The sequence below is a fragment of the Scophthalmus maximus genome, chromosome 3 (assembly GCF_022379125.1).
Source record: "Scophthalmus maximus strain ysfricsl-2021 chromosome 3, ASM2237912v1, whole genome shotgun sequence".
Taxonomy (NCBI): Eukaryota; Metazoa; Chordata; class Actinopteri; order Pleuronectiformes; family Scophthalmidae; genus Scophthalmus; species Scophthalmus maximus.
Window position 1 is genome coordinate 12331201 of NC_061517.1, and position 26238 is coordinate 12357438.

The following is a 26238-nucleotide window of genomic DNA, read 5'->3' on the forward strand; positions in this document are numbered from 1 at the left end:
CTTCACAATCAGAGCCGAGCGGCGAGGCGACAGCGAGGCTCGGCCGCGTCACTTCATCGCCGACAAGCAGCCGCACACACGCTCACACGTCTCCCGCCCCACCCGCCGTCCGCCGTCCGCGACGAGATGCCCCGTCTTGTCACAGCGTAGCAGCGCCCCGCAGCCCGGCAGGACACGGGAATGGTGTCGGACAATGGAAACGGACGACGTGTCGGTTAGAGAGCAACTTTTCCACAACCGTGTCCGGGAGACCATCGTGAGTAGACCGGGTGGCGAGACGCGACCGTCGGTCGGTGAATCCGCATGACGAGGCTCGACCACCTCGAAGGGGGGGGGGGGGGGGGGAGAAGCACACGTAGTAGTTTTGACTCGTGACGTTTTACTTCTCTTTCCTCGCGCGCGAGCTGGGGGTCGCTCATCTCTCGGATGTGAGTCGGTAACGGGTCTTCTGTTTCCAGCAGTAATCTGGAGCAAGGAGTTCGTGCGATAAACGGCCGGGTTTCTTTCCGAACGGAGCATGTTCTGTGACAGTTAGCTCGACTGCTGCGGGGACGCTGATTGGTGCCGCCGGTCACCGGCTGGGCTCCGGAGCATCTGGAGCTGCGTCTCCTCCGTCGCGGCTCTGAACCGCTTCACTTGTTCCGTCTGTCTGCTGTGATGTTCTGTGACGTTCAGCACTTTGTTGTCAGGGACTGTCCGACCTCGCTTGTTCTCAGTGTTGTGTCGAGGGCAACGCTTCCTGCTGAACTTCAGACTTCGGAGAGATCAGCTGTGTTACAGCGAGGCACGCCGAGAGTGACCTTTAACCCCGAAGAAGAAGGAGAGAAGAATCTGATCGCACGGGCAGTTCATTTCCACAGATATCCTGTCTCCAATATTTCTGAACAATAATGGATGAGGTCAAATAACTTTTTTTTTCTCTTCTGTGCTGCACACTCAACTTGTCGTGAAACTTCAAAGTACTCTAATTATAGATGTAGAAGTGGAACAGGCACATTATGGATTAATTATGTCTTATTAAATTAATGATCCCCCGGGGGAAATGTAATCATTGCGACAACAAAGGAACGGGCAGATTGAAATGCACCAGTGAAGCCATATTCTTTTTTCCAGAGCAGTCATTAACATGTCAAGGCAGCATAAACCACAGAAGTAGTTAATCCTGTTAATAATGGCTGCATCGTTGTGTTAAGGTGTTCGAGGGTGGTATTATTATTTACTTAATACTTGTGCTTTTTCTATCAATCAATCACATTTTATAGCTCGTTTTTGTGCTATGATAAGTCAAAATGTCTGCCATGGAAAAGATCTCTTGCTTTAAATTATCAGCCATAACTTGACTCAGTTTAAGGTGTCTTTGAGAACGACTCAGCCGGCCTCCTCAGCCGGTTCAAATATTTCCACCTCATCAGAGACTCTTCAGTCTACCCACATTGACAGGTTAGGACCAACAACATCCTCTCTGGATAATGCCAAAGCATGTTACACAGTCTTCAGGAAGTCACGGGAAACTGTGCTCATGATGGCATGTGCATATTTTGAAATTAGAATAAAACTGGTGGAATTACCCTTTTACACGAGCAGCAAACAAAGTTGCCCACATTTCTTCCAATGGCCTTGTTTTGTCATTGTCCCTTTCACCTTAAGACCCTAATGCTATTAGTCGACACCCCCTTCGTAAGCCACTGGCAGGCCTCAAGTCTCCTGCTCACCAACTCGTCACGACGCTGCCTCGGGCGGGTCGGCTATCCTTGGATCGCTCGTCATTAATGGGTTTATGCTAGGCTTATCATCGATCGTCTCATTTTAAAATGATTTAATACGTGGCGGCAGTGTAAGTACCAGTTTCATGTACCTCATGTGTCTAATTGATAACGGCTCAACACATCACAAGACCAGATGCGGATACTGTAGTATCGTGGATAGTAGTTTAGTGGATACAGCAACGTTCATGATTGTACAGATCTTGAAAATATATAAGATGCTAATCAAGCATTTTGTAAAGTCTGTAAATCAGATGTATACATGTTGTTGATCTAAATCCTTAATCTGCAAATGCTCTCACCAGCAGTGCTTGTTTGTTGGACATTTTTCATCGTCTCATCATCCCGGAACTGATCTGGCTCAAGGTCGATATTAAGGCATTTGAAAACTATTCCGATATTAAATATTGTTTTTACTTAATAAACTCTAGTCACATAGTTTGCATTCCAATGGCCTTGCCTCGAGGGCAGAGGAGCTCCCACGGTTATCTCTCCCATGCTCAAAGGACAGAAGGACACATTTACATAATAATAGTGTTCACTATATATGTTGTTGAAGCTCAGACAAATGGTGAAGTTTTGCGCTTGAGTGGCAGAAAAAAAGGCCGTATTTATAGTATAGTTTTCTCGCATGAACTCCGGAAATTGTCCGGAAATTTGGGCCTGGACATTTTTTTGGAGTTTGCCGTTCACATATGAAGAACGCGGCAGGAGATTGTCTGTGTCAGAAGCGTTCACAACAGCAAGAAAACTGGCGTCGCGCCTCAGTAGAGCGCCCACTCACTCGCTGTGAATCTTCCGGAGGTTTCCTCGCTGTATTCTCACATGGGCTCCTTTCTGGAAATTTTACTAGGGGGCTGGCTTGAAAGGTTCTGGAAAATATCCAGAGCAACATTTGCGGACAAAAGTTCAGGAAAATGGTCAGACACCAGTGCATGTCTGAAAGCACCTTTATGTAAAAACCTGCTGTAAATGGTCATTAATTATTGGCTTTTTTTTTTTTAAAGAAAAAATAAAGTGTTTAAATGCATGATTAAGCAAAATAACCGGCTAATAAATGGTAATGTTTGATTGCTGTCAGATTCTCTTCCCTTGAACTGTAAATCGTTTTAGATAAGAGGCAAACGTAACTAGTTTAGATTTTAAAAACGGTCCACGTAAGAGGTTGTAAAAGGTAGAGCCAGGAGTACACACCTACAGCCCGCACCCTGAGCCTAGAGGGATCGAGGAGGATCAATGCTTAGTAGAATAAAAGGTCACGATAAGATCTTTCATTGGAGAAACGGGACGCCCAGCATCTGCAAAATTTAAGACACAGCTCAAGTCACCATATGCAAAGAGTGCCGCTTTATCTATTTATCGTAGGCCACAGCAAATTTGTGTTTCATAGGAAACCTTGTCGGAATTTTGTAGAGGTAAAAAAAAATAAACAAAGGACATTATTGTCAGCTACTTTTTAGGTGTCACTCACCTTCATTTGGCTGATGATGGCAATGATGATGCAATATTTTAAGATAATTCTGGCTGTTAAATAAATCTTGAATAGGTTAGAATATCTTGCCTAATCTAGCCTCTTGAATACATTGGCTGGGCTGTTTTTTCTTAAAATGTGTAGCTGGTCAAGAGGTGCCCCTGAAATAGCTCACTCCGAGGGAGTCTATTTGACATTTTGCAAGGACGTGCTGTTCCTCCGCCAGCCTCCAGCTCCTTTTGAATTTTTCACAGGAACTACAAGGTTAGTAGGCGAGATGTGAAAACATTTAAACTTCATTGTTTTTTTGCTTGAAGCAGCACAAAGATGTTTAGGTTACTCTGTGAATTTTAAAATGTCCCAAGTAAACCCGGGGCCCTGGGACTTTGTGTTCAACACAAAGATGTTTCTTTGGATGCTGAATTCCTCTAAACTCTCCTCCCAGTGGCCTGCGATGTGCTGCCAGCTATTCACATTGCCCGTCGGCACGTGTACCCCCGCAAACGTTGACTAAACAGGGTGTTATTCTGCCCTTCCATCTATTTCTCACCCTTTAGCCATCCTTTGTTCACTGCTTTTCCTTTTGTGGGATTAACCATAACTTGCCAAAAGTTTGCTGCATTATTGAACTATTGTGCAGACTGAGCTGATTAGTTGTGCACAGTTCATTGTTATTTGCCTGATGCAGCTAGTATGTTACTAATACACAGTTAAGACCGTGGTTTTCTCAACGGATCAAGTGTAATGTCTAGTTCAGAAAAAGGAAATTGTAGCTATATGTGATAAAGTTAGGAAGAAGGAAATCTTGTTTGGTAGGTCCAGGTCCAGTTTGACAATAGGTTTAGTTTGGTCTCCTTGTCACTGTAAAAACTTAAAACAAGAAACATAAGATTTCTTAAACTAAGTTGCCAGTTTGTTCTGTACACCAAGCCAAAACTAATTCAGCATAGAGCAACTGCCTAAATCAACGTAATCATTTTCAGTGTTTGAGAGTAGTGTTAATTCAAGTGTGTGATCATTTTGAAGACTGTATTCTGTAGTTCTGTTGAATTGTCAATAAACATTTTCCTGAGGAAAAGAAAAGAATCTATAGTTTCAAGCCTTCAACACAGCATGATGTTCATTTAATGATGGTCTAGAGCCTGACCGATATATCGGTTGGCCGATAATATCAGCCGATATTAGCCTTTCACAGACATATTGGTATCGTCTGATATTTTAGTGCCCGACCGATATTATCGGCCGACTGATTTGAGCCTTTAAACATGCATTTATGTTTACATTTTGTGTAAAATAAATGTTTGTTATAAGTTCTAAGTATTTGGTTGTATTTGTGTTCTCAATTTATAGTTATTTATGATAAGGTTTATGGTTATCTCTATGGTCTCATAGAGTATAGTCTCATATGAATATAGTAACTTCTGGTTTCACAAAACCAAGATGGCGCTGGCCAAAATGCTAACCTGAGTGTATATCAGTGGTAGAACTTGTCTTTTGGTATTTGTTAACACTGATATACACAATTGAAACAATCACTTGTGTATTGTTGTATTCATTTACAAGGTGTTGTCCCTGCTCTAAAGTGGGTCATTACCTGGTGGCTCCTGGAACCACAGGAGGAGGATGCATGCCTGATATTGTTCCGTTTATCCCAGTCATTTGTTAAAAAATGCTCTTAAAAGCAATGGAAAAACTAGTGTATACTGTGTCACCATGAATGTTTTTGTTATGGCCCTCTGTTATCCTGGGACATTAATTGTTCCCTCAAGCAACTCATGATGCTTCATTTGCATTGGTATAGGAAACTGGTTTTACACCTCCTCCGCATGCCGTCACATTTCTGTCATTCTCTAGAGAGACTCTTTTTGTTTGTTGTAGTTGTTTCCCTAGGGACCATCATTTACATTACATACTACAACTACTTGTTGTGCTCATTTTTACTCATGCAACATTTGTTGTTTTTTTAGTGTGAAGTGTCTAGTTTGGCAGGAAAAGTTCCGGAAAATATCCGGAGCGACATTTCTAGACATTTGCGTTCTCACTTGCAGCCCCTCGAGAAAGTTGAGAGAAATGTCTGGACTTCGGTGTATGTCTAAGAGCAGCTATAGTTTAAATTCCCCCTTTTGCCTCGAGACCTTCCCATTTCTAGTGCTTAAGTGAAGCATATATACAGCCTCTCTCACACATTGGTGTTTCTTAAAACCCTCCTGCTGGAAATACAAGTTTTGCATTCTGCTGAGCTGTGGTCTGGATGTGTCAGTCATCCTCATGTCCAAAAATTCAATTTGTGTTGGTGTGATGACGATCGACCTTCTGTCTAGACGGGTCCACACAGATGACACATATTTGGATTTACATACAGACAGCTGTCTAACTCTTAAGTGGACAGAAGAAGAGTTAATCTAAAAGTCGGGGAAATTCATTTTTGAAAAAGTGATTCTTTTCATTCATGTTTTTATTAAAGTAGCTATTCTTTCATGTTTTATATAATAGTCATATAAGTGATTTACTTCAGTCTTTTTAATGAAATGTTAAAAAGCTTTGTCAGATAACAGATTGCTCTGTGAATAAGGGTTAAACCTAAACAATGTTGGTACAGTAGATTGAGTGTAATTGTCACAGGCTGTATTGGGGCATTCTGTCACTGGTATTAACCCCATTTTCTTTTAACAGCCCCCCCCAACCCCCCCCCCCCCCCCCCCCCCCCCCCCCCCCCCCCCGCCCTTAATCCGTCTTAGTTCATCTCTGCCACCCATTTCACTCTTTCTTTGAATACAGTCCATCTGTCTCTCCTTGTATTGACAATATGGGGAATTTTCTTGGCTGTTTACATTTGTAGTAATACACAGCTCGATTTGTTGTCATCTTGCTGTTTATCAGCACAAAACTATACTTAATACTCTGAGGAACAAATCTGTTGTCGCCGAGACTCGATGCTCACAATTTCCTCTCCCCTCCATACATCATGTCTGTCTCTTCCATGTGTGCCACCAATCCGCCCCCACTTCACCGCATACAAAATATATACAGAAAATGTATGTCAACTTAAATAAAGGTGTTGCTTGTCAGTAGTATTGGATGGAAATAGACGGGTTGACTGCTTACACAAGAAAACACATGTTCTTAAGCTTTTCAATATGAAAATTACTAATGAAATTCCTTTGTCTCTTCTCTGCAGATCTGTGTGCTCCTGTTTACATGCCTCTACATACTGTCCTACCTCATACTTACCCACTTCAAGAAGACAGCGGAGTTTGTCACAGGTCAATATCTTCCTGGATTTTCAAAAGCCCCTTGCACAGATTGCTTTGTGAGAAAGATTTCTGTCTACATCTTATGGTGAATTGCCAGGAGGCTAACTGATGGTCTTGACAAGCATACTGATTACAGTGAGGTTCAGTGGATCTTCTTTCCCCCACTTGAGCATGTAGGCCACATTTTTCAACCAAGCACAGGTGTTGTTCAGAAACTTCCCTTTCTGTGGAGTAAATGAATGCAGGAGGCAACAGTGTCTATTTTCTAGCTTTCTTTATGAATTTTTCAAAAACTAAAAAAAATGAATATTGCCAATCTCACAAACTTTACTCATTTTGCAAACATGGTGTTCTTACTTCCGTCTAGACATTTATGTGTAGATATCTTAAATATAGACATTTTCCATGTTTGCATACATGTAAATATAGTAAGAGTTTACACACGGCCAGGATTGCACATTTCAACCCAAAACTTTGGACCTTGGCCAGATTATCCCAGAGGTGAGGAAGGTGTGTTGTGTAACATGTAACCACCTCTTCAGGCAGTATCCCGGTGGAGGGGCGGTGAAGAATGTTGCTACAAGAAAAACAGTGTTGTACTTTAAGGCCCCCTCTACAAACAAATACTAAATACTGTACAACTAACATTAGAGCAGTAGCTCAATCATCTGCTCAGTTTTACTCTGAGTAACTGGCTTGTGTTTTTCATAACAATTATTTCAAATTTTTCAACTCTGCTTACAAACCGTTTACATAAATGTGACATTCCTCATGCATTTGGATCTTTATTGTGTTATCACATTATTAAACAAAAAAACCCAGTTTGTCCTTCTGCAGTATGACTGGACTCACAGTTACATAATAAATCCAATAACTTGTCACTATTGGAAGCAGATGTAGGATGTCCAACTAGCCAGATCTTTGCTCTGCTGTGGCTGGGCTGGGTTGTTAACTGGGTCATAGCCAGCTCATAGTCTCTTTTTCTTTTTTCTTTTTGGAAACCTGCTATGCATTAGCTCACTGTTGTAACTGTTGTCCATGCATCAATAACTAAACAGAACAGTTGTGCCTTGCAGCTAAATGACAATTGAGCAACACAAATAAACAGTCATCTTTGACAGGCGCCAGGAACAGGTTTTTTGCTCCTCAGACTTTGGCTCATTATTAAACAGCTGTGCCAACATTTGCAATTGGAGGAAATAACAGTATTGTGGACTGGTTTTGCACATTACCAGTAGAGCTGAAGAGATCGATAGCAAGTTGGAAGATGCCTAACAAAGATCAATTATTTTATGGCTATTGTTTACAAATATTATTTTTATTACTTACAGATATGCTTAATACTTGACTTTTTGCAGTTCTTGTTTGGCCTATATGAAATTCAGTTTTTAACTAGACTCTGGGTTTTGCTGGTACAGAATGTTCCTAATGTGCACCTCCACTTCCACCCCCTTCTGGGGCCAGTGAGGCGTTTGCTTTTTTTCATCCTCATAGGCTTCTTCTATTACAATGTCCCTCTATATACCTTTTTACAGTATACTGTATGCAGACACTGCCCCCTGACATGTTCTACCTTTTTAATAACAGATATATTTGTTATATTCTGTGAACATTTCAACACTTTATCTGATTGCACTTAAAGTAATCTGTGTTTAAGGCTCTATCAGCGGCAACAGTTATTAAAAATAAGTTGGTTATCATTGTGACAACTTACCCTTGTTTGGCATAGCAAATTGCAAGTTGAAGTCAGTTTTGTAATGGATTTAATCATACTTATTTCTCTGCTCTTTCAGAGGATATTGAAGATGCCACCGTCAACAAAATTGCGTAAGTGAAATCCTCCAATGTTTAACTGACCCACAGCAAACTGTTCTCACTCACACTGGTGTCAGTGCGAGTTGTTGTGCAGATAACTTAGTCAACATGACATGTAGTGGCCTGAGGCCCGTTGGCTGTAGATTTATTGCCCTGTCTTGTGTGAACATGTGTGTTTGTGTGGTTGTTGTTTAGGATTGGGGCCCTTCGGTGTAACTCCGGCCTTTGTCCCACCACACTGTCACTGTGCTCTTACCTTATCCCAGGACGCCCTAGCCTTTCACCCTGGCGGTGACAAGTGCAGACTTCACTGATTGCCTGATTGTCTTTCTTCTTCCTCCAGCCTGTGGTTGTGTACGTTCACCCTGTCTGTTGCGGTGTCTGCTGTACTCCTACTCCCCATCTCCATTTTGTCCAACGAGGTGCTGCTCACCTTCCCACAGAGCTACTACATGCAGTGGCTCAATGGATCTCTTATCCACGGTGCGTCCTAATAGTTCTACTAGTTGACAACACCAAAACAACAGTTGGTCATAGCAGAGGTCGTTACTGCTTGAAGCTGGATCAGATCCCATGAGGATCACTGGCAGTTACCTCCAGATCAATACAACACAGGCCTGTGTCTGACCAGAATCAGATAATTAAAATGGATAGAAAGAAGAGATGTGACCTTACGGTGTTCAGTGTTTCAGTTTGGAAACATGGTCCAAATGGTCTCCAGCTTCAAGTGAATACTTCTCGTACATGTTGTTTCATGTGCAAAGTGTTCTGATGGTAATCTCAGACCATAGTCTTGCACATTATTTAATTCCTTTTTAGGTGTCAAATGTTGTTTATTTGCACATGTTGAACTGTGTTGTTGAAAGATCTGACTATGTGACTATGCCCCTTGGTGGTTTTCAGTGGTACTGCTGAAATGCCTCACTGCAATTTTAACCCTGATGAATGTTCTAAATGAAAACTAATACTTGGAAAATATCTCTTCCTCACATGTCAGGCTTGTGGAACCTAGTTTTCCTTTTCTCGAATTTGTCTCTGGTCTTCCTCATGCCCTTTGCCTACTTCTTCACGGAGTCTGAGGGATTTGCGGGGTCCAAAAAGGTACACGTTTTAACATTGTCTGCTCTAGATTTTGAAAACCATTAAAAACAAAAAAAGACTTCTGTATTTGAACCTGTTGATAACCGAGTATCTGTTGTGTGTGTGTGTAGGGGGTGATGGCTCGCGTGTATGAAGCAGTTGTGCTGCTGTTGCTGCTGGCGTTGCTTGTGCTGGGCATTGTGTGGGTGGCATCGGCCCTCCTCCATGACAACATAGCCAGAAAGAGCCTCTACGGTGAGTCACCCCATCATACATAAAGATAAAGATGACAGTGGGGTTTACTTTTTTATTTTTTATTTATTATAAATGCTTATACTCTCCTGTGATTTTAGACCTGTGGGAGTATTACCTTCCCTACCTGTACTCAGGCATCTCTCTCTTTGGAGTGTTGCTGCTATTGTGTAAGTATATGTTGGTGATAAAAACTTGAGTAGATTAAAAAACTGTAGCAAATGACACTTTCATATCACCATCTGTGTGTTCCTCTCCTCAGTGTGCACTCCCTTTGGGTTGTCCCGAATGTTCAGTGTAACAGGCAGCCTGCTTGTCAAACCACGGGTGAGTCTTTGATCTAATGTCTAAAATGAAATTAAAAAGTAACACATTTTTTGCCATGTCCAAAATCCATACTACATATAGTGATTCTAAGCAGGTTTTTATTGTGAGGTGTGTTCCCACTACAGACGTAAGTAGACAGTATGCATACTAAAGTAGATTTTCATGTGTGAGGGAAATGGATGAACTTCGCACAGTTTGAAAAAATTTTAAGGATTAAATACATTATGAAATCTTTGGGAAAAATTATGGATGCCTCTGTGAACTCTAATTAGCGGTAGTTTTACAGAGTTGACAACCAATGTCAGACACTGTATCACTACATTTTAGTATTGGTATTTGTCAATGTGCACAAATCTTTACTTTATTAATATGCAAATATTAGCTTATTAGCACTAAACATGAACTACAGATGAGGATAATTATTTTACATTTGTTTTGCAAGGACAGTAGTCATGCGAAAGTACTGGACAATTTAAAAACATTTGACCTGTTGATGGTCAGGTTCAGGAATCACTTAGGTTACATCAACACAACATTTCATCATAATGTATCTAGTGGTCTCTCCGTCTGCCTACCACTTTGGTCCAGACTGAAATATCTCAACAACTAATACTGACATCCTTAGATCCATTCTACTAGCATGATTAAAATGCCTTCTTCACATAAAAAAGTTGTTTTTTTGCGGCTGTGAACTGCAACTTCCTAACCACTCAATTCATCCTAACGTCTTCAGCTGCTGGAGGATGTGGAAGATACACTGGACTGCACCACATTTGAAGAAGATGCGCTCTCCAGGAAACTGAACTGTAAGAGGTTAACCATGAAAACTGCCCTCTGCCATTTTCTGATTCAGTTTACAGCCGACTGATTTGCTCTTTTTGTGTCTTTGTCATGTGTCAACTGTTGTTGTCTGATTGAAGGCGGCAGTCCATCATGTTGGGTCAAGCTGAACATGGAGGCGATGAAAAAAGAGCACCAAACATTGCGGAGCCAGCGCATCGCCCTGGGTGAGACTGACTGTAGAGGCTGCTATCTTCTCGGTTGCTCTCACAGTAATTACATTGTACAGTCATTCATTGCTGTACCCTCATTTCTCTTTTTTCCATTCTGTTTACCCCACAGAGATGCGTAGGAAAGCATCACCATGGCAGCGAAACCTGGGTTATCCACTGGCTATGATTGGGCTCCTCGCACTAACGGTACACAAACACTAAATTCTACTTTTATTTATTAGCACAGATGATTGTTTTAATTGAATTATCTCTGCCTGTGTCTCTGCAGGTGATGTGTGTGCTGATGGTCTGTTTCAACGTTTTGGAGTTGCTCCTGGATGAGACGGCTATGCCCAGAGGAATGGAGGTGAATATTTGTCCAGAAAGAAATTGTAATGAGCATCATCTTGTCATCTGTACACGCTGATGGATGTTATTTCTGTGTGTTGTAGGACCCTCACCTGGGAATGGCCTCCTTCTCTATGTTCGGCTCCCTGGGAGCTGCGGTTCAAGTCGTCCTTATCCTGTATCCTTTAAGCCTGTTCACCTACGAGTGTGTGTGCACACAGACGGTTAACTCATCATGTCCATTTGCATGTGACTCAGCCATCAACAGACTTTACCCCTCAACTCTGACCAGTGTGTTTGATGTTGACCCATGCTATAACAGTCATCCATTAGAAAACACTGAAGTACTTTCTGAATGTTATTAACAACCTATGTGGGTGTATTACTCTTCTCTCTATTGTTGTCCTTAAAATGATTGTCAGCTACCTAATGGTGTCCTCAGTAGTCGGTTTCTATAGTTCTCCTCTCTTCACTGGCCTCCTGCCTCGTGCACAGGACACTAACCTCACCCAGGTACTCTACAGCTACCTTTTTTACTTTAACATGTATCTAATCTCACATTGAGATATAATCCGAAGCTCGAGATGTACTGTGTTTACACCTTTTAGTAATTTCTAAATTTTTGTTCCTTTTTAGATAATTGCAAATTGTGTTTCACTGCTTATCCTGAGCTCTGCACTGCCGGTCTTCTCACGCACACTTGGTAAGTAGAATAAATGACAGGTGTAGTATTTGTCCCAGTTTCATTCTACAAGCCAACACTAATAAGGTTACAATCAGAGTACATAATGTACTCAGAGGAAAAGTAGCAACAATTATATATTTTAGAATAGAATGGAGAATAGATATTTTTATTTTCACTGTACAATGATAAGCCTGTAGTTTCCTAATTAGGTAACACAAGACAACAAATTATATAGAATTAAGACTAAAAAGTAAGGGATAAACATGTGGGGTTTTGTTTTAAAGAAGCTATAAGAATATATGGAATTTACAGTAAATCCTTATAGACTATGAAAACACAGAAAATATATAATGTACATAAATAAATATATACAAGGAATCAAATGTACAGAAAAGACAAAGTGACAAATCCTGGAAGTGATGGTATTGAGAATAATGGGGACATATCACAGATGAACTGTTACACTTGTGAAGTGGTGCGGTCATGGGGACTGAGTGTGCTATTATCATTCAGTTGTAATGCATAAAAGAAAGTAGTAGTCTACTGTACAAACTGAAAAACACGACTAAATCGTGGATGCTGGCGAGACAGATCAAGGAGGATCATGAAAAACATAAAAACAAGAATTAAATTAAATCTCGATTTATATCATGTACATTTATTTCATTGGAGCTGTACTGTAACTGTAATAAGTAAACTTTGAAAATGTATTTAGTGTATGTATTCAGCTCATTACTATAAAATATGGAATTGGGACCCAGCATTTGGTTTGAATCAACGTTTTACTTGTAGTTTTACTTTTGACCACAAGAGGGCATATGTATGACACAAACACTGCAGTGGAGGTTTGGCTCGAGTCACTGTTTCACATGTGGAACATTTTCTTTGGCCCCCGTTGTGTCAGGGATCACCCGCTTCGATCTACTGGGAGACTTTGGTCGGTACAACTGGCTCGGGAACTTCTACATCGTCTTCCTGTACAACATGCTGTTCGCTGGGCTCACATCCGCCTCCCTGATCAAGACCGTCACCTGGGCAGTTCAGAGAGAGCTAATCCGTGCCTTTGGTCAGTTGGAATTCACCTCACGACTTATAAAACCAAATGAAGTCACTTTGTATTGCATTTATTTTTCTTTCCATGCGATTGTGTTGAGCCGATGAAATTAGTTGCACTTGGATAGCTGTGTCATAGCTTTTTCCACCTTTGGCCCAGTTTCCCAATGGGCTGGTCTCTCTTCCTCAGATAGAAAGAATACAATTCTTTCAGGAAAGTGTAAAGGGACAGGAGGAGAGTCGGGTGCCCCTTGGGGACCTTCATGCACACCGCCCCAGATCCCTCGCTGCACACACACACACACACACACACACACACACACCCTCTAAACCCTCCACCCAACACAAACAAGCGCTCGGAGCATGGACATGCCAAACCCACACATACATATACACGCAATCGCCTTCCTCACGGCACAGATAGCATCTCTGCACCATGGCGGCTCTCTTGCACTTTCCCATTGCCTCCCAGCTTACTTTTGTTCTGTGATTAATAGACTTTACCTAAATCACTATTTTTCTTAGCTTTTCTTAGCTTTGCTCCGCCTTGTGATTGTGTGTGATGTTATTGACTTTTTTTTCTCTCTCTCTCTCGCTGTTGTTGTTGCAGGTCTCCACAGACTGCCTTTAACTGTGTCACGGTCGACCGTCCCCTTCAGACTCCTCCTGGCAAGTGGACTTTCTAAAATCCAGTGACTTCTCCCGACCACTGCCTTTTCCAACCCCTAAAGAAGCTGAGCCATTTAAAATGTGCAACCTATTGGATTCAGTGCCTTTGCATCACATAGGTCATCTCGCCCTGTGTGAACAGACGGGAGAGGGTCCGTCTGCACAGTGGGAGCTCTTCTTAAAGCTGTGTTTAATGACACAGTTTATCAGGGTCCAAGTTTATGCAGTTAACTGACTGTGAGGACAAGCACTGGTACAAGTGCTTAGCCAAGTCATGATTACGACTGGAACAAGAGGAAACGGGATAACAGCCATATTGGTCGTCCTACTATAGTGGACAACAACAGAGCCTGATGCCTCACGAAAACAGGATTCATTGGACAGCCGTTGCTCTTTTGACACGTGAAAGTCAGCAGAGTTATTTTGAAATATTACATTGTGGCTGTGACATAATTTCCTCTTCCTGCTTCGGGTCGATTGAGTGCTCTCGCTTTCTGCGTGACTTCCCCACGCTTTCCTCTCTTAGGCTGTGCCACTATTTTAGGATTGGGAATCTTACTTCCATGTGTTTGGTGGCTCGGTGTGAACCAGTGTTAAGTTAGTAAATGAGAGGAAGGGGACACAGACTACCTGGTCTCTCTGTGGATCAGCAGGTTACACAGGGAACATAAGAGGGTGAGGTAGCAGCGGAGTGTTGGACCTTTTCTGTGGTGATTCATTATTGAGCAGGATTTTGCTTTTTCTTTTTCAAGATGGCAGTAAGCTCACTGAGTCTGAGGATTAATCTACAATTTTCAAAAACACTAAAAAGATAGCTTTATTTTTTTCAAGATATTTGAATGCCATGTGACACTCACTAGGAGAAACGAATGCCTTAGACCAATCAAACTGTGAATTGCTAAGAATCTGTATGGGAACGTGCAATATTTTGTAAGTAAAAAGCACACTTTATCTTTACCAAAGGTAATTTTTTTTAAATTTTATATATGCTTTTAAAAGTTTATTTTTTTTAATATCATTCTTCTTGTTGTAACTTGTGGTGCAATCTCAGAATTTCTTTATTATTTTCTTCATTATTTTCTTATAACAAATGTGGCTGCCGTCAAGCCATGCAGTCCTCTCTGGTGTGTTTTTAATATTTTTTCAACCTAAGTTCTGTTCTGTTAATCAGCTGTACCTCATCATCCTCAACATATTGATGATCTCATGTCACTATTTGCCATTGCTGCTGTATCAGCAGGTTAAGAGATGTTGGTTTGACCAGCAGGGGGCAGTGTTTCTCAAACCCAACATCACCTTGGGTGTTGTCAGGTTCTTTCTCTGGTTAGTTATGTATTATACACGGAGCACTTAGGTTTACTTATCTCATGTTTTCTGGGATTTTCCATTTGTTTTTAGGGAACACCGTTTTTAATGTGCTGTTTTTTTTAAAGTCTTTATTTATGGGCATTTTGGGATATTCACATGTTAAAAACATTGAATGTGATACAGTTTGGACAAAAATAAGTCTTTAGCGTTGTTCTCAGAGATGAAAAAAACAATGTGCTTCCTGTTTACTTATGAAATGCTCTGATGTTTCAGATTTTCTTAAAACTGAATTTATAACCATCATTGTTTTGAGCAGAAAAGCAATAAAATGTCTTCGTGCTTTTGACTTTTTGTGTCCTTGTGGAAACTGTGACTTTAGAATGACCAGTAAGCTGTTTCTTTGATGCTGTTACATCGTTTGAGATGTAACTGTGTGTGTGGTGGGCGTCTGTCCTCTGCATCCCTCCACCCTTTTGTTGCACTTCTTTAATCAGCAGCAGAAGAAAGCCATATTTTGGCCTGTCTGTCAGCAGGGTCCAGCCACGACGCCACTACAGCCGTAGCCCACGCTTTCCCCACTCTGATGCAACCGCCAGATAAAACCCTGCAAATTAGGAGAAGAGACATTCACTCCTTCACCTCACCACCCACCCACCGCCTTTCTTCCATCCGTCTTCCTTGCCCATTGTTGATTTCCGCATCTCCCCATTTCTGAAGTCAGTTCAAGAAAAGCCCCCAGCTCTGATTAATTTCTCCCTCTTGATTTTTGTTTGCATTTCTTGTTTTGTTTTGTTGGATGTTTTAATTGGGCTTATTTGCTCTAGGTTTTGTTTTGCCCTGCACTTCCTTCGCGAGAAGGAAATGAACTCAAATGTCGACGTAACATCACTTGCACATCTGGAGACTGGGTTCTCTCTGAGGAAGTGACACATAAACGACATACAAGGTGTGTGTGTGCGTGTGCAAGAGAACGAGAGCAAAGAGGTTAGTGCACTATTGGTGTGTCTTGAAAGAAAATATATTTGTTTGTTGTCATTTACGTTTGAACAAACCCAGACTGATGCTGGTTGATTCGGGGAGAGAGAAAAAACAATTAAAGAAATGCAATTTACAGTCATCATTCACAATTTTATTTCAACACTTAGGCTCTGCTGAGGGATGCTCACTGAATTTAACCTTTACTCTAGGAAAATGTGAAAACGGTTTAATCTGCAGCATTTTTGGTGCATGGCTGGATTTGAAGATTTCCGTCTATAAAGGAACATTGTACACACACAAAAACAAACATGAAGCAACCCCACATACCAGTCTTAACCTTGGAGTTTGTTGGAGAAACAATGGTATTGCACCTCTCCCAGCAGCATAATATTAGGGGTTGATAGCAGTGCAATCAAGGTGTCCCAGCAGTCCCATTGGGTAACGCACTCTGTTGGAGTAGTTGTCGGGCGTATCGGGGACAAGGCAGGAGGCGGCCTGCTTGTAATGGGATGAGATAGGCTATCTTTATTGTCAAAACACAAGAATGAAGGGGGGAAAAAGACACAGATTAGCTTTCCTGACAGTCGGCCGTTTGAAGTCCCTGCCAAAATGCATTAGGGGCTGTTATTCCCTCGTTTTACGCTCTCGCAAATACAGAACCACTCACAGGAAAGGCGAGACTTGCTCGCTAATCAACTGATAATGGGTCATACTGTCCGTTTGCCATAGTTGCCCGCCATCCTGCCTGCACACTCACGGCACACTTGCTTCACACACTTGACTGGCACGGGCCTTCGCTTCGTTGGCTCTGGGCGGATGTGTGGGCGAATGGTGTGAGGTGGAATTTAAAGGGCAGCTATCACAATTAAATTAATTCAAGCATTCAGCATGTGATGTAGACGATGTAAAATATCTTTTGTCACAAAAGAAGGTAAAAGCATCATATCTGAGGTTTGACCTGCTTGTCTGGGGCCAGGAAGTTCCACCCTCCACAGCCTATTGTCCACTTCGGTGCAGCATCGCCTCAACTCCAGCACGCTGGTCTCTTTCAAAGGCCATATCGAGGCCGGGCAAAGCAATTCAAACCTGAACGCTTCATTTTCATGTTCTCTTTTCACGGCACTTCCATGTGGCACATATATGAACAGTGTTCGGTGCATTGTGAAGCTCGACGTGTAGAAATACACAAAAGTTACATGAGCCTATAGGATCATCCAGTGTGTGCAGCCACATCAGAATGCACCACCCTGCCTCTTCCTGCGCTGATAACACGGCGGGAGACCGTACAGTGGTGGGTGCGTGATTGTGTCTGTGTTTGGGAGTATGTGTGTGTGTGGGGGGTTAGGTGTCAGTTCCTTGACTTTCCTTTTCCCCTCCGACAACCCTTCCAACGGCCTCCATCTAAGGAAGTGGATCCTGCAGAGTGTCTATTCAGCTCCAAGACACAAGACAAACACTTGAGATGCCAGAGCCAGCGTTGTTTCAAAATCCAATTTCTGTGTTATGATAAATGTAACGTTAAAAGAAGAGCTTGCTATCCTAAATTCATCTTTCGCTGCGGTTGTATATGATCAGTTTGTGCAAGTTATTAGCCAGTTTCCAGTGTGTTTTTCACCAAGAGCTCAGCAAGCAAAGTGGCTCGCAGGTTCATACAGTATTCGACCACCCGCTCAGGTGTACGCTCAGGCGTCCATTTGAAAAGAACAAAGCAGTGTAGTCTAACTCAGGCAGGAAAGATCTCATTTTCTTTGCTGTGGCTTTGCAGGAAACCAAACCATTCATCCAGCCATGTACTCCCATCCTGAAATGGGGGAGTGAAATTCTAAGAGCCAGAAAGAGGCAGGGGAAGGCAGGGGACGGGGGCACCAAAATAAAAACTAATAATAATGACTTTATTTCCATCTCCAACCCGCAGATGTTTGCCTCCTTCCTTTCCCTTTCATGTCAGATGGAAATCTGTGCAGCTTTGAAGAGAAACATCGGTGTGGGTAATTGTAGATATGAAAGTGTTTGTTGCTTTTTTTGATTGAGTCATGGCCTGCACTTGTCATGAAGGCTGATATCTCTCATCTGTGCTGCCTGGGCCAGACTCGAGCCTTCCTCCGTGTTTATCATGCGGGGCAGGAAGATGCAGCTTCGCCTTGCCACCCCTCCCGACAACATCCTGGGACCTTCTGGAAACTTCCCCAACAAGGATGCATCCACGGTCACTGTGGAGCTCCGTGACCTATTCCTCATGCCTATGTAAAGAAAACATCTGTTTCGATCAGACAGACTATACTGATACTACTACTATACTATACTAAATTCACAGGTGCTTAAAATGTATGTGCAGAATTTTCGTGAAGTGTCTGCCTTGACAGTGGAGGAGTCAGAAAGCATCTTTGGGACGCAGACACTTTGCGCTGACACATAACTATAAACCTCCAGCCACTATACTGAGCAACTCTGTTGAGAGAGGGATAAAGATTCTTTGAAACAAAGTCGCTGTGAGGGAACTGGCCATGATGCATTGACTCCTCAAGTGTTCCAGGAAACTAGAGATAGGATGGCAACACACTACGACCTTTATTCTGCCATTAATTTAAGCTTCCGTATGTGATTACAGATGTCAGACCCCTGAGACACAAGGATTCCTTTCTTTTCTGCTCCCTCTTTGGCATTATCGGACACATTTTATGACTCCCAGCTATTGTTCTGGGACGGATAAAAATAATATGTTGATGCGTCCAGACAGAGGGTGTTTCCAGCGGAGAGGTCTCGGGAATACAGTGGGTTCAGGGGGGTCAGGCTGCCTCCCCAAACACAGGAAGGCAACACTGTTAGTCACAGTCCGGGGGTGTCAAGGCTGGACACTGGTGGACCCTCTCAGACCCTTCACCTCAAACTCTGTCTATTAATAACACGCGCAGGGATCCATCACTGTTCTCGTCACTCCTCCACTGTGACGGGTGGGATGAGCAGACGGAAGCAGAAATGACGCAGACATATTCACTTGAATGAGAGTTTCTTTTGACAAGTGCAATTGTACTATGCTCTAAATATACCTCATGTACAGACCATACCCAAAATATTGAAAAGATCATGTCTCAAAGAAATAATAAACAAGGCAGTTTGGGAGCATTGACTTAACTTTGCATTTTTCCAATTGGCAGTGGAAGAATTGTATTTATCCTTGAATTATGAACGAGGTTGGGCTAATCATACGTCCTTTGTGAGGCTGAGGTTTGGAGGCGTGTGCTGTCGCGGTGGGAGCGCGCAGAGGAAGGGAGGGCGATCTCGTCCGGACACTCATAAGACCCAATGGCTGATGCAAGGTGGCCAGGAGCGCACGGACGCGACACAAGACGGTGGACTAAAGGGAGGAGGGGGGACAGAAAAAAAAAAGAAAGACCCCAACATCCCCAGCAAAGGCATTTCTGGAGGGACGAGAGAGGACGAGAGAGTCCGTGTAGGGACTTTGCAGGGGAGTCGATCATCGAGCCGTCGGAGCGTCAGGCGTGCGTCACGTTGTGTGGAGAGAGAGAGAGAAGAGGTCGGCCTCAGAAACACCTGCGTGGTGGACAGGTGACCTCCCGAGGCACCGAGGAGCAGCTGGGACTTGGTGAAAGCTTGGGACGGAAAACTTCACAGGAGATGTCACGTCTCCCCACTTCTGAATCACCGATGCCACACTTCAGCCAATCAGATCATTCGATGTGCTTCCGCTCAGGTCAATCGCCAGAAACAGTCAACTTGGACACAGAGCATCTGTCTTTGGACTTTTGAGCTCTTCTTTTTTGTTGTTCCCAGAGCAAAGAGTGAATACAGTCAAAAGAAGAATCAAACATTTAGTAGGTTTTTTTTTTGTGTGATTTTAAAATAACAGTAGCAACAGTACTCCATGATTTGGAATGGACCAAGATCTGATCCTCTTTCACATGCTATCACACACCTGGAGCTGGGCTGTCACTGTAGGCACTGTGGGCCACTGACTCCCGGGAGCACCAATCCTCCCCAATGAAGCCGACCTGGTGGGCCCGCCTGGCACAGCCCGGCCTGCTCGCCGCCTGGACCTGCATATGGCTGGTGCAGGGGTGCGGACCGGGCCCTGGGTACGGCGTACGGCCCAGGCCCAGGAAGCTCACGGCCATGCACTACAAGCAGTTTTTCCCCAACTTCTCAGAGAACAACCTCGGGGCCAGCGGGAGGGCAGAGGGCAAGATCACGCGCAACTCTGAGCGCTTCAATGAGCTTGTGTGCAACTACAACCCGGACATTGTCTTCAAAGATGAGGAGAACACCAACGCAGACCGCTTCATGACCAAGGTGAGACCAGTGAGTGGTTCTTGATCAAGTTCAGTCATCTCAGATTCAAGGGATTTTGCTGAATGGGGTGATGAGTGGATCGCCCCACTGATACCTGGTGACCGCTGTGTAGTAAGTTCAATAAATGGGCTGCTCATTGACTTCATTTTCTAGATGATCGCCCTTGTGGGTGAACGATTAGCCGCATTTATTCGAAGGGAGAAAAGATCAGTTTAACATGTCGTACTCTTGCAAATGGAGCATGGCACCTACAAAACTAAACCAATAACCCCATTCATTGTTCGCTGCACTCTTCACTGCCTGCCCTTTCCAGGCTCTTAACACACGGACAAATGTTCAACACAAGAGTGTGTAAGTTTTAAGCAAACTTCCCCTCCCATTTTCTTGAGATAAGAAGATCAGGATGTAATTCAACACTAGCCCTTAAGAGACCGAGTTCTCCTTCAGGAACACCTCCTTTTAATCTTTAACCAAAGTCCTTGTTATTGGAAATAAAACTATTCCTATGGCCGTTTCTCAGTGTGCCTGCCAGGAAAAATACCCAGGCATGGCACTTACACTCGAGCTCCTTATTGACTCTGTGTCTGAAGACCATGCATGCAGAGATTTAAGATCCGGTCAGCGAGATGGACAACTCTTGGACAAAACCTTTTGAATGCCACAGGGTTTCCTGACACTCAGCTCTGTTGTGGATGCTGCGGCTGTCTGTGATTGTTTTGGGATTGTGAATCTGTGTTTCTTCCCCTTTCCGCGTGATTTTCTTTTTGTTTTTGTGATGTAAATCTGCGGTTGTATACGTGTGCCCTTCTGATGCCCAGTATGAGTGTGTGTATGTGTGCATGTGCCCTTCTTTTGCCCAGATGTCAAAGACGCTCTTTGTGCGTCACTTGGAGACTCGGAGGGGTCGCCTATACAAAATTCCCGCCTGCTGAAGTAATGGCACCGTTGGAAAAGCGACTATTGTAATTCCGACAATGAAACGCCTCTCTTCAATGGCATTGCGAGAAAAATGCTCCCAGTTTGTTTTCTGTCTCTCTCGCTTTCTCACTCTTGGTGTCACATTCCCAAGTTCATGCCCATACATTCTTCCCCTCTGCCCTCTCTCTTTGGTCCCAACCTCAACTCTCCGCTAAACCGCTTCATCCTCAACCAACTTTTCCTCAGGTCATCTCTCGCGCTCATCACTTTCTCTCCCGACCTTCTTTTATTTTTAAAACAGCTGTAAGATAAGCTTTACCCAATCAATTCCAGACCACGGCACAGGTCACAAGTGAATCCGCGTTCAGGAGATGCTGATGAGTGTCTCAATTTGGATGCTGACTTTGTCATTTTTTTCAGCCTGCGATTTTGTGACAATGCTGACACAGTCTGTAATATTACGGCCCACGCGGGTGTAAAGAGTCACTGTGCACATTTCTGATCAAATGTCTCAGGGGTGAAAATGAGAAACTCATGCCTGGAACAATCTGGAAAGTCGGAGAATGGCCTTGATTATTCCGACACCCTGTTGAAAAAGGCCGTGGAATGTGCCAAACTGGCTACAGTAGCTTTGTTCTTCTTTGAGCAAGGTTGAGTGACTTGAGCGGAGCAGAGGAGGAACTGTGTGATAGTGCTAGAAGACAAACGATCATAACCGGGGAGCCAGAGACAGAGCTGAAATACTGGCACAGTTTTTTCTTTGTGTTTCTGAGTTATAATGGAGTGTGTCTGTGTACTGAGCTGTACAGTCACATACTGTACATACTTCTTGACTTCTTAGGTGCATTTCCCCCTGTTAATAAATGATTACAAGTTTCTGTCACTTCCACGTTGGTTTGCATGACATTGCAGACGTGCCTTTCACTGTACATTGCACACTCTGCCAACCAAGAAAAAAATAGTCTTGAAATTAACCTCAGAATTTATTTTCTTAATTTCAAGTTGATTTCACACGTAAAAAGATGTAAAAATGTACTGAATAAAGTCCAATCTTGAATCTGCTTATTAATCATTTCAAATATACTTGTTGAATCTTGGCTCCACTTTTATAAAACTTTGAAGGAATAACTTTTGAACAAAACGTTCTGTATAATATATTAACTATTAAAATGAATTGCTACCTGGATATTTGCACGTTAGTCTTTTGTTAAGAGAAAACAAAATATTCAACAACAAATTTTCGACTAAAATGGAACCAGTTATAAGATCCCAAACATACAAATAAGTATTTATTATACTAAGAGCCAAACTGGAGTTTTGAGTCGGATAGTGTATAAATTGTAATGCAAATAATGAGCCAATATTTAGATTTTAAGCATACACATATGGCATTAACATTTAAAGCATGGACAGTTTTGATAAAGATCCCTTATATTTGATCCAAAACTGTGGCTGATATGCACTTGGTGGGATGTTGTCAGAAAAATACTTTTATGTAATGGAGACATACTTTTCCAAATGACATCACACCTTTAGTACAGTTCTCTATTAGAGTTTCTTGAGTATTATATATTGTCCAACCTATGAAGTTATTCTGCTTCAAACCTCCCGTTTGTTTTATTCTGTTCTAGCGATGCAAGGACTGTTTGAACCGTTTGGCTATTGCAGTGATGAACCAGTGGCCTGGGGTTCATTTACGCGTGACAGAGGCCTGGGATGAAGACGGCCACCATCCTCCTGGCTCTCTGCACTATGAAGGCCGGGCTGTGGACATAACCACCAATGACAGAGAAACAGAGAAGTATGGTCTCCTCGCCCAGCTGGCTGTGGAGGCTGGCTTTGACTGGGTCCACTATGAGTCCAAATATCATATCCACTGCTCGGTGAAAGCTGGTGAGTTTAAAGAGTGATCTTTCATAGAATGTCATGCTGTTTACTGTGTCAAATGACATCACATCCCTTTATCAGGACATTTAAGACAAAAAAGGGAACATAAAATGTGTGTAGTCATCATGGCTTTTTTTTCTGTGACCTTCCTGCAGATCACTCTGTGGCAGTGGAAAAAGGTGGCTGTTTCCCCGGCTGGGCCCGGGTGACTGTCGCTGGAGGGGGGCAGAAGAGCCTGTCAGCGCTGGTTCCTGGGGACAGAGTCATGGCCCTGTCCGGGACAGGCCAAGTGGTGTTCAGCCGAGTCCTCTTGTTCCTGCACCACGACCAAGAAAGCTGGTCTACTTTCCTGTCTCTGGAGACGGAAGATGGCCACAGATTGGCCCTCACCGCACATCACTTGGTCTTTTTAGCCCCCCACTGCAGACTTGACAGCAGTGAGTACCAGGCTCACTTTGCTATCAGAGCCAAAACAGGAGACTGTGTTCTGGTCCATACAGCAGAGGGTCGTGTACGTCCGTCTCGAATCATCTCCGTTTCTGCAGAGGAGAGTATGGGAGTGTACGCGCCTCTGACCGGAGCCGGGACGCTGTTTGTCGACGGGGTGCTTGCATCCAGCTACGCACTGGTGGAACACCACAATCTTGCACACTGGGCGTTTGGACCCGTGCGACTCCTCTTCTCATTCAATCAGCTACTATGGGGGGAGACGACCGAAGAACAGCGGACCACTGACAGTGAAACAGCTTGCACTAAGACTTCCTTTGACTGTAGCACTTCAGCCGAGAAGGAGGGAGCAGGTGTATATGTGAATAATGGTATTGTGAATAAACAAGACAATCTGAGTGAACCTCTGAGGATGGAAGAGAAGCATCTTTTGCAAAGACAGACTGCACATGTGCACTGGTATGCTAGATTACTGTACAGTTTTGGATGTATCTTTTTAGACTCCAACATATTTCATCCTTAAAAGCCTCCAAGTATAAACTTAATACATGTCGTACAGCAGTTTTGATACATTTACACTTTCACTTCCTGTTCTCTCCTGCAATAAATTAAAAACATTTGAATGGCTTGCTTGTTTTTCCCTATTATTTGTTAGTATAGTCTTTCACATTTTCTTTATATATATACAGACACAGATAGTCTGAGCAGGTTGATGTAAAAAGGTAATACCAAAATCACTGTATCATAGTATATCTGTACATCAAACTATTTCTTTTAATAGTTTTAGTTGTATATGTAGAAAAATATATATACACACATAATTATAATGGGGTTGGAACAAGATTCCCATCAACAATAAAATCTTTATTTTTGTACTTTCTGAATCATAATATATAGATGTTTAATTTTTTATTATACTACATGTACTGTATTTCCTCACATGTTGTTTTTTAATATCTTGTCATTAAACAAATTAAGATGTCATTTTATTGAGCAACACTACATGCCATTTTTTCAGATCTGGAGTAAAATTTGGTTTGTTAAGATGACTTATCTTTAGATATTTATTTTTCTTTGGGGGAGGCTTTGCCATGTTAAAGATCATTTCCAGGGCTCGTAGTTCAGCATTATGTGTTACAGGAAATCCAGTCTAAGGGGCTGACTGGTTAATAAAAAGCCCAGACATACTTAATATTCCTCACACTGTGCCACCAACTTGACCTTATCACAGGCACAGACTTTATCAGAGATTGGAGGGAGCAAACAGGTTCATAAAATCTTACAGGAGATGGTTTCTTTAACATCTATGCATCAATTAGGGTCACAAGTATTATAGCTGATATTGGTGTATTGAATTGACAACTTTCTAATTCATCACAGCCCATCTATGCTCCATGCCTGTGCAAGCTTGTACCATACATTTTGACATGTAATTCATCAAATGCTAATAAACATCTACCTTAAATATGTTTTATGTGAAACAATGTTTAAAATTATCCGAATAATGTGCAGGACTTTACTCAAGGCAAGAAACCCAAGGTTATACACCCCCTTGTGGAGGAACTGATATTATCCCTGTGAGTTTTACTCCATATAATTTCTTACATTTCTCCATACATACTACTGTAAATAACAAAGTCAAATTTATAATATATGTGTAGTTTATTGGTAACCGTCTATCTACAATGAGTCATTAATTTGTAATTAATTCAAGTACTTACTGCACTGACAATGCAGTAAATAATTCAATAGAGCACTCCACACTATATTACATACAAACTACATCTTATAAAAAGGAGCCTTCACCTCTGCAAGGTTTTTAACTGTACTGTATGTTAGGATTGTGCATTGCATTCTCGTCTTTCAGTTAATGTTCTGTTGTAAACATCTGTGGAGGTATTCTAAGGGATTATCCTTGAGATGCAGGAGGCAGATGGGAAAGCAGCCGCTCCACTGACTGGCCAATGGGAGAGGCCTGCCCGTCCTAATACCACCATCTATTTACATCCATTGGCCAATCAGTCACTGTCCTCCGACCAGTCTCAGCCCCCCCAAAATCTAATCCAATCTAGCTAAAGCTGAATGGGGAGTTAACTAATCCTGTCAGGAGGGCCAGTAATGACCTGTTTTCAAAATCAAAACCTGCAAACCCCACATTCAGGCGAGACGCTTATAGAACATTTTCATAAACATAAAGCAATTTACCTCACAGGCCACTCCTGAAGAATTGGGTCAATGTTTTCGGTATGGCAGACGTTAGATCTTGTCAAACCGTATGCGAGTTTAACTTCAGTTGTCTTTCTATAAACTGATTTTTAAATAATTTAAACAGCCCGGCAACCAATTATTTATTGTCCCTAAGCTAGGGAACAGCTGTCAAAATCTATGCCAAGTCAAAAATCATGGTATCAAAAAGCAGTGCCTTCTAAAAAATCATGTTTCAAGAAACTACAACCAAGTCCAGTTGCTCCCGATTCAACACCTTAACTATGACGGGGATGAATGAGAATCTCCCCGGACATCTAAAAAGCATGTTTGATTGGGAACATCGGTGCTTTACTTTTGTTTTGTACGCAAATAGCTTATGATAATTATAAAAAGAATCACGTCCCTTTAAGACCATGTGTTTAAAGCCTAAAACCTGTTTTTTTTGGGTGCATGTCAGTTGCAGCTTGTCACAACA

The 26238-nt window shown here is 42.5% G+C and overlaps 2 protein-coding genes across 3 annotated transcripts; both read left to right on the plus strand.

Annotated features, from left to right (window-relative positions):
- Positions 1-29: 29 nt before the first annotated feature.
- lmbr1l (limb development membrane protein 1-like) lies at positions 30-15363 on the plus strand. Of its 2 annotated transcripts, none has more exons than XM_035644123.2 (17): positions 30-256; positions 6413-6497; positions 8282-8315; positions 8647-8786; positions 9301-9404; positions 9515-9638; positions 9737-9805; positions 9898-9962; positions 10696-10768; positions 10883-10969; positions 11085-11161; positions 11244-11321; positions 11407-11480; positions 11725-11815; positions 11939-12005; positions 12892-13053; positions 13651-15363. In XM_035644123.2, the coding sequence occupies exons 1-17, from the start codon at positions 194-196 to the stop codon at positions 13734-13736; spliced, it is 1479 nt and encodes a 492-aa protein (XP_035500016.1). In that variant the 5' UTR covers positions 30-193; the 3' UTR covers positions 13737-15363. The 2 variants fall into 2 exon arrangements, with proteins under 2 accessions (XP_035500016.1, XP_035500017.1); XM_035644124.2 differs by having other exon boundaries at positions 132-899.
- A 3892-nt stretch (positions 15364-19255) lies between these two features.
- dhh (desert hedgehog signaling molecule) lies at positions 19256-25024 on the plus strand. Its single transcript, XM_035644125.2, has 3 exons — positions 19256-20303; positions 22853-23114; positions 23264-25024. Exons 1-3 carry the CDS (start codon positions 19995-19997, stop codon positions 24076-24078), a joined length of 1386 nt encoding a protein of 461 aa, XP_035500018.2. The 5' UTR covers positions 19256-19994; the 3' UTR covers positions 24079-25024.
- The last annotated feature ends 1214 nt before the right edge of the window (positions 25025-26238 follow it).